At 38.4% G+C, this 20,486-nt stretch overlaps 2 protein-coding genes across 9 annotated transcripts in view; both read left to right on the top strand.

Annotated features, from left to right (window-relative positions):
- Window positions 1–20,486, top strand: part of LOC143213078 (uncharacterized) — an 832,749-nt gene that overhangs the window by 603,480 nt on the left and 208,783 nt on the right. The window lies entirely within an intron of this gene.
- LOC143213087 (uncharacterized) overlaps window positions 1–20,486 on the top strand; it is a 179,980-nt gene that overhangs the window by 78,787 nt on the left and 80,707 nt on the right. For all 3 annotated transcript variants that reach the window (XM_076432614.1, XM_076432615.1, XM_076432613.1), the window contains exon 2: window positions 10,105–11,049. In XM_076432614.1, coding sequence (XP_076288729.1) covers window positions 10,735–11,049 — 315 coding nt within the window. In that variant the 5' untranslated portion in view covers window positions 10,105–10,734. The remainder of the gene's footprint in view (window positions 1–10,104; window positions 11,050–20,486) is intronic.

Here is a 20,486-nt window from a genome sequence, read left to right as displayed (position 1 = left end):
GTGATATAAACTCGAAAAAAATAACAAGATATACAGTTATTTTTCGAGGTTTTTTTATTGAAATTGATAAGTTAACATTTACGTCTTAGGTTTTTCGGTGGAGTTTCGCATCGAAAAAATACAAGCCACCAAGTTTCGACGGCCTAGCAGACTAAGATTGGTCCAGCGGCCCCACCCACAATTTTTATTGATATTATGTGGGGGAAACAATGGTTTTAGGTTAGTTTTAGGTTGAAACATAACCCCCTAAAATTTTAAGTCGCTAACCCTTCGTATAAGGATGATATGAGGGTAAATACTCTTAACTGTATCATTTTTTTTCTCGATTTTTAATTAAGATATTCAGATAAAAGAAAAACGAAAATACTCGAACTTACCTCCTTCATATCATACATTTTTTTCACCATCGTGATCAAATTATTAAGGGTAGAAAAAAATCATTTAACTTTTTAGAGGTGGGAATTGCAAGCAACCCTTTGAGTGATCACTTCCAAAAAATTCAAGAACAATGTTCTGTTGCTTATCTAACATATAAAAAAGTTTCAAGTTGGTCGGATTGGTGGAACATAGTTAAATATTGAAAAACAAATAAAATTACGTCATTATAATGGTATAATGATCGAGTACACGGTCACTGTCCAGTGCCTACCCACTCCACTGTCATGCTGTCCTTCTCTACGTTCGGCTTTCTTTTGAACTCTCTGCGCGGTCGGCGCGTTAGACGCAGTCATAAAAAAATAATGTCGGTATGCGATCACTGTACAGAACACAGGCTGTTGGACAGTAAACGCGACTTTACTGTATAGGTTTATTTCAGCTTTTATAATTATACATTAGACTTACAACAGTATAACTTATTGGATTGACAAGAAAGTAATTTCGGTATTTTAAAGTGAAATAGAGAATCGATGTTTTTATTCAAGCAATAAACTTTCACTACTGATGATGACCTATTTTATTAGCGCAGAATTGTGAAGCTTCCGGGGAGATGGCAAAAGGTCATCGAACAAAAAGAATTGGGTTTTTTCATTGCACCTCAAAATACCGAAACTACTTTCTTGCCAACCCAATATTTCGGGAATACTGTGTGAAATTGAGGGACGGCTGAGGATTAAGAACAAAGTCTTACATGGACTAATTTGATAGCACGTATCGTGCTGTGTTTGCGGAAGGAATCGACGCCAACGGTATTTGCATAAACATCTGCAGCCATTTGACGAGGTTAATTCCCGATTCCGGTAACACATTTTCTCGTTTACGAAGGGCGGACTGAAGAGAAATAGAAAGCGGCTCATTGAAAAAGGGTGCGAACGTAAAACGAGGGTGGAACGAGCGAGTGTAAGCTGGGGTGAGACGGGAAATGGGGTGGTTATGGGGGAGCGGAAGTGGAAACAGGAGCGGGAAACAGGTTGCGCCATGGAAACAGGGACACTGTGACGTCCCGCGTGTCGATTCAATATTTTGACTTATTGTTAGAAGGGATCTTCGGCGAGACTGATCCACAGTTGTTCATTAGACCTATCTCAGAATTTAGCTGTATTTCGGTCGTCTCCGTTCTCCACTATAAGGGAGAAATCAACCCTTCTATCCGAACTCCCTCTTGTGCTTATAAATCACAAACGACAAAAGTTATCAAAAAGTGGTTCATGTAAAAGTTACATCGTATATTCGGGCCCATAAATTTGTGGACGAATTTTTTTGGGAAAATCATTTTCAAAATTTTTATTTTCGAAAATATGATTTTTTTCAAACAATTTATCGGGCGGGTTTGCGGGCCCAAAGATTCGATACAACTTTTACTTGAACAGTTTCTCCACATCTTTCGTTGTTTGCGATTTATAGGCATCCTTACCTAAAAGTGCTTCACAAATAATCACGGTTGTTAATTAATTTAGCCTCCGTTTCAACGACGTTCGAAACGTTTCACGACATCTCTGCGTTACTTTGACGTTCCTGCTGCTGCTGCTTCAAACTGAAAGTGTTTTCATTCCGGCTGCGTGTAACTATTTTTCTTTTTTTTTTTTTATACGATTTGCGACGAAAACCGTGCTGCCGGACCGCGCAAACGAGCAGAGAAAAACGAAGGACTCGCGCGCGAAAGCCGGGGCAGAAAATGAATTATTCAGACTTCCCAGAAAGTACTGCAGTTCCCGTTGCAACATATTCAATAAGGCGTCGCGCGTTCTGTTGCTATGGTAATACGAAACTAACACAACTATTAAGAGAACGAACATTTCAGAAACATATACCGCTGTCAACTCTCGTCGTCGTGTGAATTTTCACACATTTTTTACCGGTTTTAAACGTATAACATGTGAATAAGGTTAAAATTCCTCTATTTTCTTTTTCTAGATAAAATCTTTAGTTTCTTCCCGGTTCTGTTGTAAAATATATATTTTTTTATTAATTCATTTAAATAAGCTTGTCGATTTATTAAGATCAACAAAATTGGATGAAACCAGAGCTGGGCAAACATATTATTCAAATAAAAATTCCGAATAAAGTGGGTTTTTATTTAAATAAAATTTTTGCCCAACTCTGGATGAAACATGTATCATGATAACGATAATAAATTGTGAACGATGCAAGTCATCTTATTTTATAAGTACAGTAAAGTCGCGTTTACTGTCCGCGATCGGGTACGCGATCACTGTCCACTGCGTACCCACTCCACTGTCATGCTGTCCTTCTCTACGTTCGGCTTTCTTTTGAATTCTCGGCGCGGTAGACGCAGTCATAAAAAAATAATGTCGGTATGTGAACACAGGCTGTTGGACAGTAAACGCGACTTTACTGTATATAGGTTTATTACAGCTTTTACAATTAAACATTAGTCTTGCAGTTAGTGTACATACAATGACAGTCTTAATAATCGCCTATTGCGTTTTTATTTGTGTTCTAATATTCTTAATTTGCGATTTTTAAGATTGTAAAGATGCTTCTCCGAGGAATTATTTACCAAATTTATTTCTTTGGGTATATATTATCGGAAAAAGATCTAGATAGACACATTCTGTTATGTTCATAAATAGTTATTTCTAGAGCTCCGTAAACCTAGTGTTAATAATTTTATGAACAAAATGTTCAGGACAAAGTTGTTTACCAAAAAATTGTTCTAGCTAAAAATAATGTTGTTCTAGCTAACAAATGTCGTGGTCTATCCTGTATATGCAACAGATATGCTGCAGTAGCTAGGAGAATTGAATTTCGGCCGGGTTTTTCGCGTGCATGGACCACCGCACCGTGCGACAGGCGTAGAACGCAGAACAACAAGGCGGCACGCTCCCTAAGGGCCAAGTAAATCCGACAATGACGATTGACAGTATCTCTTTATGGGTTGGCACACGGCGCAACCAGAGACCGAGTTTATCGGTGGATCTCGAACACAGCATCAATTAATTATCGGAACAGTGACCGCGCGGTAATAATTATCCATTCGGCTGCCTCCGTATCCGTATTTATGGTAGCGCGTGCAGCGAATGCTTCGGCTATTTGCGGCCGGCCAATCACAAATATGCTGGCTGACTGGCTGCTTAATTTTACTAATTAGCTGGACATGCCGAGAACTCGCGCGAACGAACTCGCGCCGGCCGCCACTGTCCAGAACCTGGAGCAGCAAGAGAATCGCTCGAAACTTATGACTCGGGATCGCAAAGCGTCTGGCATGATCGTAGAAATTATTTTCTGGCCAACGCACTCCGATTTCTGATCGATACTCGCAGGACCGGCCATCTGGGGGGTGCGGCGGATGCTATGCACCGGGGCCCCGCGATTGAGAGGGCCCCAACTCGATCAGGACCTAAAATAATGTAATTTTTATGAAGTAAACAAATAAACATGCATTAGTAATATATGTTCGTGTTTGTAAATTTTTTTACTTTACAAGAAATTTGGGGCCCCAAATGGTTTCTTGCACCCAGGCCCCTTTATAGAGAAGCCCGGCCCTGGATACTCGCGAAATGATTGCTTGAAGCAATTCTAATAATCAATTTACAAACACAAAAATAACGAACAAACAGACAAAACTAACCAACTCCCAACCGTTCGCCACCATTGGCCAACCATAAAGACTACTAGGGTGGTGTCGCCAGATGAGGAGAGGGAGCACGTATTGAGGGGAGGAAGTTACCCTCCCTCTGCCAGTACGAACTGTGCAGGGTATTTCGTAAATGGTGGGCAAAACTGTAGAAATAGATTGCTAATGCTTAGAGAAGACAAAAAATTAATTTAACATATAACTTTTTCCTATAAATTATGATGTATTCGGTATGTAATCCAGTAGATTTGTACCCGGGGCGGCTGCTACCGAAGTTTCGGTCCTGTAGGATCAATGGTTCAAAAGTTATGCTTGGTTAAAGTTGAGCATTTTTCAGTGTTTTTGACAGGTAAGGGCGCCGCCATATTATAGTGTCGCGCGCCGCTTGCCGAGCAGAGCCACGAGGTGGTAGTTGGTTGGTGATTTGATCGAGGGAGGCGGTGGCAAAGTGAGCGGCTCGCGATTTACCTGTCAAAAACACTGAAAAATGCTGAACTTTAAGCAAGCATAACTCCTGAACCATTGATCCTACAGGATCGAAACTTCGACAGCAGCCGCCTCGGGTAAAAATCTACTGGATTACTACCGGATTGAAATTTTTGAAAATGTACAGTTATGTACAATGTACAATTTATGAAAATAATACAGTTCGATAAATAATTATTTGTAGCATCATATTTTAGATGGTTAAGTTAGGAGAATTAGCCTGTATTTGATTTCAGAAACGTCACAGACGATTTGAGGAAACCGGTTCATGTTGAATTGTAATACATAATCGGAAGACCTGCAAATATTCTGCATCCCCGAGAGTTCCCTTTGGTGCGCCACTGTCAGTCACATTGTCCCATCATGATTTTGTCATTCATGAGAACCCTAGCGGTGCTGCCACATCGACGTAATTTATTCATTGACTTATTATGCATCCCAACCAGATCCTGATCAGATAGAATTACTTATAATTGCTGCGAAGGTGAGCCGGATCGCGAGACAATTTAATCCAATTTCCATATTTATGTGTCTCTCTTTCTCCACTTCGCGACGAGCACGGTTTCTAGGAATCACTTCAAAGCGTTTCAGCCAGTGAAAGTGGTACATAAATGTTGCATCAATTCTTGCTGGCTGGCTATAAGAATTTTAGAAAGATAAGCGAATTATTTATACTTTTGTACTTACATAAAAGACTAGCAATTTTCTTAAAGTCTCTGTTCTATTATAAAACTTTTTATCCCGTTCGAAATTTTACAAATTCCATCCATTTTACGAAATTTAACAAATTTTTTTTCGACATTTATTTTAATAAGCTGTCGCAAATCAAAATTTCTTTTAATATTTTTAATTGTTAATAACTAAGATTAATAACTAAAAATAAATAAAAAATATAACAAAAAAGAGTTAGAATATTCGCTTTCCTTGAATGCGAGATGTTTTTTTAAAGATCACCCTATAGATTCTTGAAAAAATCGCGAAATTATTTCAAGTATTTTATTGCCCTATTTTTACCTGCGAGGAGGTACAAAATTACACAATTCGCTACGGCAGGACGGAAAAGCCCGGCGTCTGGGGGAGGCTAATTCGATGGTAATTAATAGTAACCCTCTCGATAATTCGATGAACCCTCAAACTCTCTCTCTGAGAGGGTTAGTCTACCCTTGTATCCTCCCAAGGCTACCCGACAATGCCGCATCGTTGCACCGATACTCAAGTCTACATCACGATTCCCTTTGATCTTTGCGATCCCACCTCTGGCACACGTAGCTTTCAATTAATCTCGAAAAATTGTAATTGTCTGGAACAACGAAACGCCCGCTGCAATGGACACATTTTACAAAACACGTAACAACATTCCTCTCATCAAACTTCCAAAATGGGATTAAATTCGCCTCGCCTTTTCGCGATCAAAGAACGCGAACAGAGAAATGTTTCCGCGTTCGTTCGCCTCGATTATTACGCATTCCACTCCACGTATGAAATACTTTTTAATTTGTTCATCAAGATTTAATTTGCCCATCGGAATGGAAACTTCGGTAAACTTCTACGGTTTATACAGGATGATTCAAGTGAATTTTGATAAAGTAAACAATTTTTTTATAAAACAAACAATAAACATTTTTCACCTAAATTGCTACACACAGACTGAAGCCAAATGAAAATTGATTTTCCTTCTGAAAAATAATATAACAGTATTTTTTAATTTTTATAACGACTTTACTGTTTCAAATTACAGTAAAGTCGCGTTTACTGTGTCCGCTATCCACTCCACTACTAATAGTGTTAATCGAAAATGTACAAAAACTTCTTGATCTTCATTTTTTTTTCATGGGACTTTCATTGACTTATTTCTGGAATTTTTCTGATTAAAATAAGATCAACCACGATATGATTTCAATTGTATTTAGTGGTTTAATCGACGATGAAAATTTCGGGCGCAAGGAAGGACAGCGAACTTTCATCGTCGATAAAACCACTAAATACAGTTGAAATTATATCGTGTTTAGCCTTATTTTAATCGGAAAAATGCCAGAAATAAGTTGGTGAAAGTCCCATATAAAAATAATGGAGAATAAAGGAGTTTTTGTACATTCGATTAGTACTATTAGTAGTGGTTCACATCGATACTGTCCTTCTCTACAATGGGTTTTCTTTTGAATTCTCGGCGCGGTAGACGCAGTCATAAAATAATAATGTCGGTATGCGATCACTCGCCGTGCAGAACGCGGCTGTTGGACAGTAAACGCGACTTTACTGTACATCTACTAATTTTTGTCATAAATGCATAAAATCCGCTGTCTATATTATCAATATTTAAACTACAGCTCGTTACTTGTTCAAGCCTGTGAAAGATCATCAACAATATAAAAATTACATCGAGTGAGATGGCACTATAAAATGTCCGTCTTCTACCGTTCGCTAACAAAAATTTGCACAATGTTTCGCGTTCCAAACATAACAAATTCTGAGGTTTCTCGAAGCATTTTATCGCTCGTATTTTCGGTTCACTCTTAGTAATATTTACGCGCGTAAAGCCAGGGGATCATGAATGATCGTTCGAATTTCTTGGGACGTTTTAATGCCGGCCGTTTTCTACGATCGCAGTACATTCGACTTTTATGGAGAAGAAGATTTAAGGTCATTTCAACTGAGAGCCACGCCACGGCGTGCACGCCATTCTTCGATACGTGCTTTGTAAATAGCACGCCGCGCATGCAGTGGACGTTAGTCATAAACAATGCTCTTTTTTCCAGGAGATCGATATCGACAATTCGAATCTCCTCGATTGCTGCCCTCTTTTTTATTACTCTTTTTCGTCTGTCTAGTCGAACAAGTTCCGGCCGTTTATGTTGACATGATGTTGCATTACCGCGTAGCGAATAGTCGCCGGAACTTTCTGATTTGGCTGGCTTTCAATCGGTGAAATAAACTTGCTGGAAATGATGGCGGTGTAATTGTTTAACGAATTTCATTCCGATAAACCTGTTTCTGTTTGCGACTTTGAATGATGTACGGTTATATGCATATTTAAAATCAGTATAATTTCGTTGCACGTGCGTCAGATAACAACGGGAAGTTTCTGATTGCAATTTCTGTATAAACGAGAATATATTATAGCAAACACACTTTGCTTAAACAATTACAGGAATAATGGAACTGCGAGGATCATCATAGAAATCATTGAAACTGACTGTACGAATCAATATACCCGTTTATATCAGTATAAATTGGTTAAAGGCTGTTTACTTTACCGGATTTACGAAGTTTCAATCCTGTGGGATAAATGGTTCAGGAGTTATGCTTGATTGAAGTTGAGCATTTTTCAGTGTTTTTGACAGGTAAGGGCGCCGCCATATTGTAGTGCGCGCCGCCTACCGAGCAGAGGCACTAGGTGCTAGTTGGTTGGCGATTAGGTCGGGGAGTAAGCGGCTCGCGACTTACCTGTCAAAAACACTGCAGATTGCTCAACTTCAAACAAGCATAACTCTTGAACCATTGATCCTACAGGATCGAAACTTCGATCTGCATTTGCCCCCGGTACAATTCTACTGGATTACATGCCAAATAGATCATAATTTATAAGAGAAAGGCACAAACTTTTGACTAAAAGGAAAACAAAATTTTTAAAATTTTGACAAAATTGACTAAAACGAAGTTGGCCTTGAATTAAATAATAGCAGTCGCACAGTAACATTATTTATGAACGAGAATGACTCGAGAGTTATTTACAAGTGAAAGCTAAACAGTTTTTAATAAATCTTTCAACAGAAATAGCAATTTCAATTGTGTACGAACAAGGCGCACCGCCAGTAACATAATCAAATAATTTGTAATATCATGCAACGTTATTAATAGTCTGCGCATCTTTATGCAATTATGAAGAATTTCGTTGGATGAAATATAAAACAGTAAAAAATTCAAGAATGTTGTAACGTTGTTTATAACGTAACGAAGTCGTTAAGGGATGAAATTAATTTTTATGTTATTCTTGCTTCCCACAATCAATGCAAAACATGTTTATTTTTCATAAAAATCCGCAGTCTAGTTATTAATGTTATAAATTTGCCTTCCACCTTAATTAGAGCGTACTCTCTTCTGGCAGAGCTTTCATATAATTTATTAATAACGTCGATTGGAATTTTGTCCTCGAACAACTGCATTTTTCGGTTGACTTTTCTCATCGATCTGTGCCGAAATAATCCCGAGCATGTTCGATAATATTGAAATCAGAACTGCGAGGTGGCCAACTCGTGTATAACTACTTCACTACATTCTCCAATAAATACGGGAAAATGCCAGGTATATCGCACGACGAACTATCGCAATCTATAGCATGGTAACAAGTCTACATCGATGACATTTTCATAGTACTGCATATACACATAACACTGAATATAATGTCCATAAAAATGTTCACTTAAAATGGTTTAGAACGTTCAATTTATGGTCAATTAATTTTTTACTGTTTTAATAAAGGAACCTGCTATGCAGTTTCTGCTCTAAAAAAAAAAGAATTTAGATGCAGATCGCATAACTGTTCCTGCATATTAAAGACAGAAGTCCAACATTATGGCATCAAGTATAACAGGGTGGGGCATTTATCCTGGGCCATTTATCCTGGTATACAGGGTATACAAAACTCCGTTATTTGCAATAATATGGAAAAATGTTATGAACAAAATTTGCACGGTACAGCGGGGGGCATATTGTGACATAAACATTTTCTGCATGGCTGGAGGCATAGAGGAGATATCAAGGTCACCTTGATTTTCTTTAATGGAAACACCTACTTTCTGTATCATGAATCGATAGACTATCAAATTCTGAGTAAAAATCTATTGACCTCTATATGTCCTAAATCTAATAGTTAACGAGATATTATCGAAACAATTTTCTTTTTTCTTTGGATAATATCTCGTTAGCTATTAGGTTTAGGACATATGAAGGTCAACACTTGTATACTCAGAATTTGATACTCTATCGATCTATTATATAAAAAATAGGACATTCCATTAAAAAAAATGAAAGTGACCTTGGAATGACCTTGAAAACATGAAAATTAAAAATGGATATGACTGCTGCATCAGCCCCTCCTTGACTTAAACATTTTATTTGAAATATTTTTTCCTCTAAAATTTAGTTTTCGAGATATTCCAGGTGGCCAGGATAAATGACCCACCCTGTATAGCAGGATTTTATATAAATCTGCGTTTTACATAAAAATAATTTTGCATGTGTTCGTTGTAGCGTACAACTCGTAGTCCATTAGTATCGTAAACATCATAAACAAGGTTCAAAGTATAATTTCCAATCAGTGGATGCCATTAGCAACACTGCGCGTATTTTTCTTTCCAAGAACACTTGGCGGATCAGCCTACACGCGTGCTAGTCAAAGTTAGGCCTCGGTCTACTTGTCTCCAGTCGCAATATCAAAGAAAATAATTAATGTCGCAAACTGAACGCCCAACTCAAGAGTGCTTCTGCCAGAGCATCGCCAAAAATCCTGCTTGCAGTGTAAAGCAACACGGCACAAAGGTAAGAATCTCGAAGCCGGGACCAAGTTCAACATTTCTCCACAGATTCCTGTGTACCTGCGCGGCGTTGCGTCAGTCAAACAAGCGACGCGAGTATCTCAATTAAACTGTTACCTTGTGCCTTGGAGTTCAGTGTTCCCCGGAATTCCCGTAGAATCTTCTTCGCAGTGACTCATAACGAACATGTTCATAAAACATCAGCCGCAGTAGGGTCTAACGAACGTTAGCCAAACAAGCTGCCGAGGCGGCGGACTATAAGGAAAGCGAGATCCTGTTGAGAAAAGTGACCGAGCGAAAATTAGTCCTGCTAAATCCCTGGTCGCATAAACAAGCCGCGAGTGACAGAGACGAAGACAGCTCTCTCGGAGGTGGAGAGGGGTTGGTAGAAGAGAACCACCCTTCGGGCGTCTCCTCATTGACAAGCAAGGCATGGACGCATCGGGTAAACCCCAGGGCAAACAGAGTGGACAACGAACGATGAGGTTCAGCCGGATCGTTCAGTGAATCCGTGCGCGCAGGGTTTGTTTATCCGCTCGAAGACGCTTGGTTGCTTGGTCGCTTGGTCTCGTACCCTTAAAGCGGCGTGCTAAGGACAGCTCGACCGTCATCGCTAACGTCAGTGATGACAGCAGTGAGGTGGCGTTCGGGCCGTGGTGTTAAGCTCTCGCCGGATAAATGTGCGCGATGTATTATTACGCCAGCAAGCTGACTGCGGCGGCTCTAAGCGGCGTTGGTTCTTTCGGAGGGGGCGGGGGCGGTGGGGTGGCCGGCGGAGGCTCGGTCTGCCGATGCCACGAGACTCGAAAGGAACAGCAGCAACAACAGTCGCCGAGGACTGGTCAGCAACAACCGCCTCAGCTCCCTCGTCAGCATTCACGACCACCGCACCGTGTGAACACCCCAACCCTCGGACCCACCACCACCTCCGAACACGTCGTTGTCGAGCATCCCAGACCCAACCATTATCACCGGCATCGGACCAAGCACAAGGTACGTCGATGTTGTCGCTTCGTCGTTGACACCCTCTCGCTAACCGAGACACACCCAATACCCGTTTATTTCATTCATTCTTGAATGCTTTCACCGGGCCGGCCGCTAACTAACCTCTTCGAACTTCTGCTTCGAGAAGCGGAGAGGGCAGGCATGCCAAACACGCGGTTTTACATTCGAAAATCACACTTGTACAAGTCAATTTCACCCTTCTGCAAATCAAATTCAACTTTTGGGTGAACTTTACTTTACCGGACTCAAAATTAGTACCTTTCTTCTATGAATTATGATGTATTTGGTATGTAATCCAGTAGATTTGTACCCGGCGCGGATGCAGATCCAAGTTTCGATCCTCTAGGATCAATAGTTGAGGAGTTATGGTCGCTTATAGTTGAGCAATCTTCAGTGTTTTTGACAGGTAAGGGCGTCGCCATATCGTTTTGTAGTGACGACCGCGAGCCACTTACCTTGCCCCTTCGACCTGATCCTAACCAACTACTGAGTTGCAGCGTGCGACCGTCACTACAAACTAATATGGCGGCACCCTTACCTGTCAAAAACACTGAAAAATGCACAACTTTAAGCAAGCATAACTCCTGAACCATTGATCCTACAGGATCGAAACCTCGATCTGCATCCACGCCAGGTACAAATCTACTGGATTACAAAACACTAAGGGTGGGCTGGTATCCGAAAATTTTTTTAATTCATTTTAGGTCCCACCTTGTACAGTATCTTTTTACGCAGAATTCCAATTCCAGAAAAAATAGTAGACATTCGATTGAAATTCTTTAAGTTTAATACTTTTTCTTCTCACTTTTGCTTCGAGAAGCGGAGAGGGCAGCTATGCCAAACACGCGGCCCGACGGCAAGCAGTTTGCGACCCGACCAAAAACTTTGAAACTGTTGATGACAACTTATAGGTTTTACACTCGAAATTCACACTTGTGCAAGTCAATTTCACCTCCCTGCGAATCAGTTTCACCCGTTCGCAAATCAATTTCGCCCTTCTTCAAATCAATTTCACCCTTCTGCAAATCAGATTCAACTTTTGGGTGAACTTTACTTTACCGGACTCAAAATTAGTACCTTTCTCCTATGAATTATGATGTATTTGGTATGTAATCCAGTAGATTTGTACCCGGCGCGCATGCAGATCGAAGTTTCGATCCTCTAGGGTCAATAGTTGAGGAGTTATGGTCGTTTAAAGTTGAGCATTTTTCACAGGTAAGGGCGTCGCCATGTTGGTTTGTAGTGACGACCACGAGCCGCTTAGCTTGTCGCCCCCCCCCCCCGACCTAATTCTAACCAACTCAGTAAGCAGAATGCAACCGTCACTACAAACCAATATGGCGGCGTCCTTACCTGTCAAAAACACTGCAGATTGCTCAACTTTAAGCAAGCATAACTCCTGAGCCATTGATCCTACAGGATCGAAACTTCGATCTGCATCCGTGCCGAGTACAAATCTACTGGATTACATACCAAATACATTATAAAGAGAACCCAACTTTTTACAAATGGACTATTTTTAAGTAAGTTTTTGTGAAAAAAATTATTGATAATATCAAAACTGTTTTGAATAATTTTACGGCAATTTTTCAGAGTGACGATTCGAGTGCAAAGGGTTAGCATTAATAGCAGTACACAGAGAGAAGGTTAAGATTAATACGAGGGTAAACACTAGGGTTGTTACCCGAAAATGTTTAAAATTCATTTTAGGTCCCACCTTGTATAGTACCTTTTAACGCAGAATTCGAATTTCAGAATAAATAGTAGACATTCCATTGAAATTCTTTAACGCTTTCAGTAAGTTGTCTCAACTATTGTAAATAGTTGAAATAAAAATTCGGTAAGCTCTAAATTTTATTCTCAAGTACAAGAAGAAATTCTGTTTATCAATATATAAATGAACTTTAATACAATAATTATTTATTTACTTTAGGAGAATTTTTGCGCATACAAAATGAAAATTCCTCATTGGAAAATGTACGATTTAAATAACTTTAACACCGTTATAGCCTTGCTTGTTTTCTTCAGTCTGACAATGCTGCAGACTTCACTTCTTTTAATCACATTACCCCCGAAGCAATTAGAAGAAATGCAGTTTCTCGTTTCAACAGCCTTAGCGCAAAATATTATGCAATGCAATCAAATTAAAAGTTGCAGATGTTAAGTGAATTAGAGATTACTAGCAAATTTCTGAACTGTCTTAGTACGTCCAATAATTAAGGAATCTTTTAAAAAAAGGGGGGTTTACTCTCCTTCTCTACTCTACATCGACTCTCGGAGCACTAGTTGCCCGAGCGTGATTAACAGTGTACAAAAATGATTCTGGTTCTACTTTAATCAGGCAGAAGACTTTAACTCCGCGGACGAACAATTTATTGAGACTAAAAGATAATTGTTCATCTGAGCTATTAATAAAATTAGGAAACTTTCACCGGGTGTTCAAAGCGGTTTACAGGCCGTGCCAAGAAAAGAAAAAGCTGCGTGTAGCACAATAAATAAGGGTCGAAGCAATTTTTTGACCAAGAGTAAAGTTTCTCTTGGACTGCCAAGAAAGGCAGCGTTCTCCAGTTAGCAAGTTCTTATCAAAGGCTTTGTAGCGATTAATTTAGCACGAAGCCATCCTCCCCAGATAAAAGCTAATTTAATTTCCATCCTTGCATCCCTCCGCTCCCCCCTACACTTCTGTAAACATCACGGAAACGTTGAAACACCGAAACCGATGTTTGCATTCGCTTTGGACGCGGAGGCACGTCGCTTTTAACGAAATTAGGAAATTATTCCCTCGTCCTGCCACCCCCCCCCCTCCCACCATTTTGCCACCGCTGTTTTATTTTGTACTTTCTGACGGAACAGAAAGAATCACTGTAATTGTTCCCAGGAACAAACAAAGGGAAGATATAACGGAAGGAAGAAAGAAAGTACTCTCTTCAAATTATGCATCCTCCACGATGAATTCTTCTTGGAAACGCGTCCGATTATACTGGTCAACATATTTCTACCGTTCTTTTGCGTTTCTCCTGCATTTTACTCCGAGCCCTTGACAATATATACAGGGTGGTACATTTATCTTGAGACAGTCAATTATTACGGAAACCAGCAGGAATATGACAAAATGTTTTATACAAAATATTCTTCATATGAAGGGGCACATTTAATGGCGCTATGCACATTTTTCCATAATGGCCCTTCAAGGGTCAGATGAAGGGCAACTTCATTATTTCAAATGGAAACCCATATTTTTTATTTTATATTCTTATTCTACGTCGGAAAATAATAATATTTCGTATAAAACATTTTCTCCCAGCGTGCACGGTTTTATTAAACGAATCGTGGTGAATATCCCGATATGTGTAATGACAAAAAATACTGAGTTTGATCTGAAATCATAAAAATCTAGGGCGCCACTAAATGTGCGCCTTCATGTGAAGAATATTTTATATAAAACATTTTTTCATGTTCCTGCTGGTTTCCGTAATAATTGACTGTCTCGAGATAAATGGATCACCCTGTATACAGGATAAAGAGGTCAAAAGGTCCCTTAAATGTACAGGGTGTTCATTTGAAAACTTTTCAGCCGAATATCACGAAAAATATGAGAGATATTAAAAGAGTGTAAAACACGTGTCCAAGGATTTCGAAGGGGAAAGAGGGGGGCAGTATCAGTTTTTTATTTGGGTGGCGTTTTCAAGGTCATTTGAAGGTCAACTTTGTTTTCTCAAATGGAAACCTATATTTTTTATTATGGGATCTTATTGTACGTAAAAAGACCAGCAATTTTCGTAGCATACTTGTTTTTATCCACCCTCTTTCCCCCTCGAAATCCTTGGACACGTGTTTTACACTTTTTTAATATCTTTCATACTTTTCGAGATATTCGGCTGGAATGTTTTCAAATGAACACCCTGTATACTTCGTGCCAATTATTCAAGTGGCAGTAATGGGGTGACAAAGAAAATCAAGCTTTTTTTCGTAGTTTCTTTTATCATCTTTATCGTCTACGAATTGTTTTCAGAATTTTTCAGTTTCGAAATCGAATTTTAGAAAATAAAAGAAATTGTGAAAGCGGATCTTTAACAAGTCTGTTCAAAATTAGAAGTCAGGAAGTAGGGAAAAGTTGGTTCCCTATTTGGAATATATTTTTATTTGACATATATGTCATTGTAAATATTTCTTAGATTTTCTGGCTGTAGTTTACACATCAATTATTTTCCTCTTTCCTCTGAGTTAGGAACTTTTATTTTCCGTTTCACAGCACCGTAAAACTGCTAATGCATCGCCTTCGACGCTAGGCTTCGTTACTATTTTCAAAGTACTTCGGAAAATCCACAAGTCTAAGTCCATAAAATCCGAAGGCTAACGTCAGCTTGTTCGAGAAATCCGACTCGATGTATTTCGAGGCACGTACGTGTACGACAATAGAAGCTCGTCGTATATTACCATAAATTATAAATCCCGATCGTAAATTCGAATTTTAAATTTAATCACTTCCCGTAATACGCTGCCCGGGTTTTGCGATACTCGTAAACTTATAGAACGTTATTATCCTGTCTGTACTACGCTTTTTATACTGTTTTAGAGCTATGAAGTATGTATGCAGTTACTGATAAAAGCTATGATGTAATTATTTAATCAAGCAAAATAAAAATGCGTCTTCGTTAGATTACGGATTTTGTGAATTTCTGACAAAAACATTTATACAAAGCTCGGAAGACATCAAAATAATTTAGAAATGTTATTTAAACTGCGAATATTTATGCAAAAAAAAGAATAAGTAGAAATTGATTTCATCCCTTAAAGACTTTGTTACATTAAAAGCAACATTATATAACATTTTTGAAGTTTTTAAATCTTTTACTGTTTTATATTTCATACAACGAAATTCTTTGTAAATGCATAAAGATCTGCAGTCTAGTTATTACATTATCTCTGAATTATTAAAATTATTAATAGGAGTACATTTTCATTTAATGTCTGCTACAAGTCACGTGGAAAGTTTTTGTTTTGCATAGAGATCTGTAGTCCAGTCACCATTATCATTAGTAAATAAGCAATCAAAATAAAAAATGTGTGCATTGATTATAGAACACAGGAGCCAAATAAAAATTGTATTCATCTTTTAATTAACACATTTTCGTCATAAATGCATAAAATGGGTAAGCACAATTTAAAGCAGTGGACATATTAAAAAGATTTGAATACATTAGTGTATTAGTTCCAACTTGATCAGATAATCAAAAGAAGAAAGAAATTTTTATCTCGTTCCTCTGTCTTGCAATCAATGCAAACATTTTTTATTTTATAAAATATATATCATTTTTATATATATTTTTTAAAATTAAGGTTTAAGGTCGCATCAACATCTAGGTCATTAGCGACGAACTTCCATGGTGTTTTTAGATTTTGTGGAGGTGGTCGATTTCTTTAAGGAATTCGATAGTGTTTGTTGTATGCTTTTCGGATTTTATTATAAATAAATAAAATGTATTAAAATGATGGTAAGCGAAATATACTTTGATATGCATATTTACTATCCTGTATTCCCAATAGCAACTCATTTATTTCGAAGATTTCAAGATCATTACGTAAAATGTTTTTCTTGTTCGTGATCAGCCAATAATTTTTTCTAAGATCCGTGCGAAATCTAGTCGACCCGGATTTCTCTATTCGCGGGAGTAGAATGACGGTGGTTAAACGCACCCGAGTAATTAACAGCAAGCAATTAACTCCGCCAACATTTCGATTGATCTGCCACCACTGTTACATTCTGGCGGGTGCGTATACACGGGCAACAAGCAATTCCGCGCTCGAAATACGTGTAGGTATAGCTTGCTCGCAGAAGAAACAAAGATCGGAGGAACACAGTGGTGTTCCATTCTGGTCCGTTGTATCGCGGCTATTATATGAGCTGGTGAAAAGAACACAGATGTAATCGATGTTTTCGACGTTACAAAAATATCGGCGTACTAGACGTTTCGCGCGGCAACGTGAAAAACCGTTGTAAACACGTTTTTCATTTTTACCGCTTCCCGCAGTTCGTAAATTATAACGTAGGTGGAGATTTCGCCGGTGATGGTGTGGATCTCGTTGCGAGTGGGAAAAATTGCCAAATAATTTTAGCAATGGAAATCGTTTAACGTTTCGGAAGGTAAACGTACGGTTACAAAAGAATTTAACCGTTTGCACTTGGAGCTATTTTATTTATAAAATTGAACCCAGAATAATTTAATTAATAAATAATTTAATATATATAAAATTAATACATATAATACCTCATAGAATATTGAAATGTTTACCAATTGGTTAGATCCAAACATACAGTGGGTGTACAAAGTGTTCATACACATTTTAAAAACTAATAACTTTTTTATAATTGTACCAAACGACCTGATTTTTTATGATCAATTAGAAGCATTGGTTTACGAAATAATATGCAAAAAAGATTTTCCAAAAATTATAATTTACAAAGTCAAATGTAAAAATAAAAAAGGCATTCTTTAAAACTTTTTCATTTGGGCCCTCAATGAAAATTTAAAATATATGTGTTGTAGATACACACAAGCGGTTAAAAATGGTGAAAATCGTAGTTTCCCACGAATTTTGATCAGTTTCTGCGTAAAATCCACAGAATCTTTCGATGCCTGTCGTTTTTTCCTGCGCCAATCGATTTCGATGAAATTTTCAACATGTGTATAAAGAACATATGTAGATCTAGAAAATATATATTTTACATTTTCATCAAGGGCCCAGATAAAAAAGTTTTAAAAAATGCCTTTTTTATTTTTGCATGCAACCTTGTAAATTATAATTTTTGGAAAATCTTTTTTGCATATTTGTTCGTAAACTAATGCTTCTAATTGATTATAAAAAATCAGGTCATTTGGTACAATTCTAGAAAAGCTATTAGTTTTTAAAAGGTGTACGAATACTTTGTACACCCACTGTATATTTAATAATTTAAAAGATATTTTGAATAATGGTACAGATGCAATTTTTAGTGGTGACCTTCCTTTATTTAGTTTATTGTCCTATTTTTTAGTTGAAAACAAGTATAATACATAATATGACCAGTTCCAGATTTTCATTTTACGATTATTAATATAATAAAAATATGCAGCGCAAAATTTGTGTCTCAAAATTCCTTCAACATCCAAAATGGTTTCCTGAGATCATGTGAAGCAACATTTCCCTTTGCAGAAATGGCGTCTGCGGCTTCGTTAAGGAGTTATTAACGAAAAACACGACTGTGCCAATACGCGTCTAGGTCGCGCTCTGATTGGTCCGTGTTTTTTTGTTAATAACTCCTTAACGAAGCCGCGGACGACATTTTCGCAAAGGAAAATGTTGCTTCAAATGATCTCAGAAACCCATTTCCGGATGTCGAATGAATTTTGAGACACAAATTTTGAGCTGCACAAAATTCAAATAAAATTATTCTTGTCAATTTTCTAAGGGAATATGTACCACAGTTGCTTTTAAGGCTCGGTAGGTTTAGTGTTAAAAATATCGTCTTTACGATGCAGATTCAGCAACTTCAGCATCATATCAACGTCGCTAAAAATCGCATCCACTCAGAGACATTGAAGAGTGAAGTCGCGCGGTCGACAGTCGTTTCCGTCATGATTGATTATTCATCGAGTGGCTCGATTTCAAATCAGTTTTTTCTTCCTTTTATCATTCTCTACTTGCCTCTTATTAAATAGGCTTCGCGAGTGGGCGGCAAAGTAGGATACGATCCACTCGAGTATCATTAGAGCGTACGGAAGTGCGGGTTAGTGGTACTTGCGAACACCGAGGACGGGTGAATGGATTATTGAAGAAGAAGTGCTTGCTCGAGGAGAGTCGATTCAGGACTCGATACGGATTCCCTGCAAAAGGATTAGAAAGGGGCGTAGCCGTTCTTTGATCTTCGAGTGCATCGTCGAAAGGAACCGCATTTCGACCTACATTCTGACCGGCGGAGATCTTGAATCAAAGTCGATTGCTAAATTTTTTTCACGGTTCGTGCATCCCGGGGTACTCCTTGCGCCGAATCTAGTCGGTTCCCTCTTCTCCGTTCCGATTCTTTCAAAGTGAACCTCGCGATATTTCAATGAAATTGGCTGTACAACGTGATTGCCCGGCATCGATCGGAGTCTTCTGAAAATGCACGCTCGTCCGAGGTGTCTTGAAATCATCGACTCGAACTTGGACTGCTTGGAAAACTTGTCTAGAGAAATATAGGGTAAAGTGCCCAAATATGAACCACTTTTTGAATGCTCTTTTTCGTCCAAAAAATTGCCAGTTGTAGATGCATTTCCTCCCAACAAGATTCTCGGGTCAAATTTCTTAAAAAATTAATACAGCTTCGTAGAAATATTTGTTTTGTGGTGTGTCATTTGCAGGTTCCAGCGGAAGGGGTTCTTAATATGGCACACCTTGAGTCCCTAATGAAACACTTTCTGTTGATGTAATTTTTTGATTATTTCAGAATGCATTTTTCGTCCAAACAATTACAAGTTATAGATGCATTTCCTCCCTATAAGATTCTGGGGTCAAGTTTGTGCAAAAATTAATACAGCTTGGGGAAAATATTTTTTTTGTGATGTGTCATTTGCAGGTTCCAGCGAAAGGGGTTCTTAATATGGCACACCTTGAGTCCCTAATGAAACACTTTCTGTTGATGTAATTTTTTGATTATTACAGAATGCATTTTTCGTCCAAACAATTACAAGTTATAGATGCATTTCCTCCCTATAAGATTCTGGGGTCAAGTTTGTGCAAAAATTAATACAGCTTGGGGAAAATATTTTTTTTTGTGATGTGTCATTTGCAGGTTCCAGCGAAAGGGGTTCTTAATATGGCACACCTTGAGTCCCTAATATGACACGTGGTGCCATATTCGGCACCCACACCAAGAATGTCAATATATGACTATACACATATTAGGGAACCCTTGGTAGTGCCATATTGGGAACTCCACGTGGACTGATAATACTAGCTACTGACAAAGAGAAAATTAATTTCTGCCCAAACCAACAGTTGGCAAACATTAATATAAATAAACTGAAACTACAGATATGTTCAAACATTTCGAAATCAATTACCTTCCTCGAAAAAGATACAATCGAAAATCTAACCGCGAAAATATTCAACACGTGGAGACACAACTGGCGGAGACAAAACTATTGTTTGAGGATTTGCCCACTAGAGTGTGACTTCTGCTTTACAAGATATAAGGTAGTGCCATAATAGGAGACTATGCCATATTTGGGCACTTTACCGTAAAGTAGATACTTTCTCCAAAAGAACGTTTAGTCTGAATTTTTATATTGTGGGGTTCCCCTAACTCTCGGACGATATATCAGTGTCGCTATTAGGCCGTGACGTCACACACTTTGGAATGACTTAGTCGGATGGCTTGCCGTCGCATTCCTTTCGGATTCTTG

This window comes from Lasioglossum baleicum, chromosome 10 (genome assembly GCF_051020765.1).
Source record: "Lasioglossum baleicum chromosome 10, iyLasBale1, whole genome shotgun sequence".
Taxonomy (NCBI): Eukaryota; Metazoa; Arthropoda; class Insecta; order Hymenoptera; family Halictidae; genus Lasioglossum; species Lasioglossum baleicum.
Note: the sequence above shows the minus strand (reverse complement) of the source record. Positions and strands in the feature narration are given on the sequence as shown.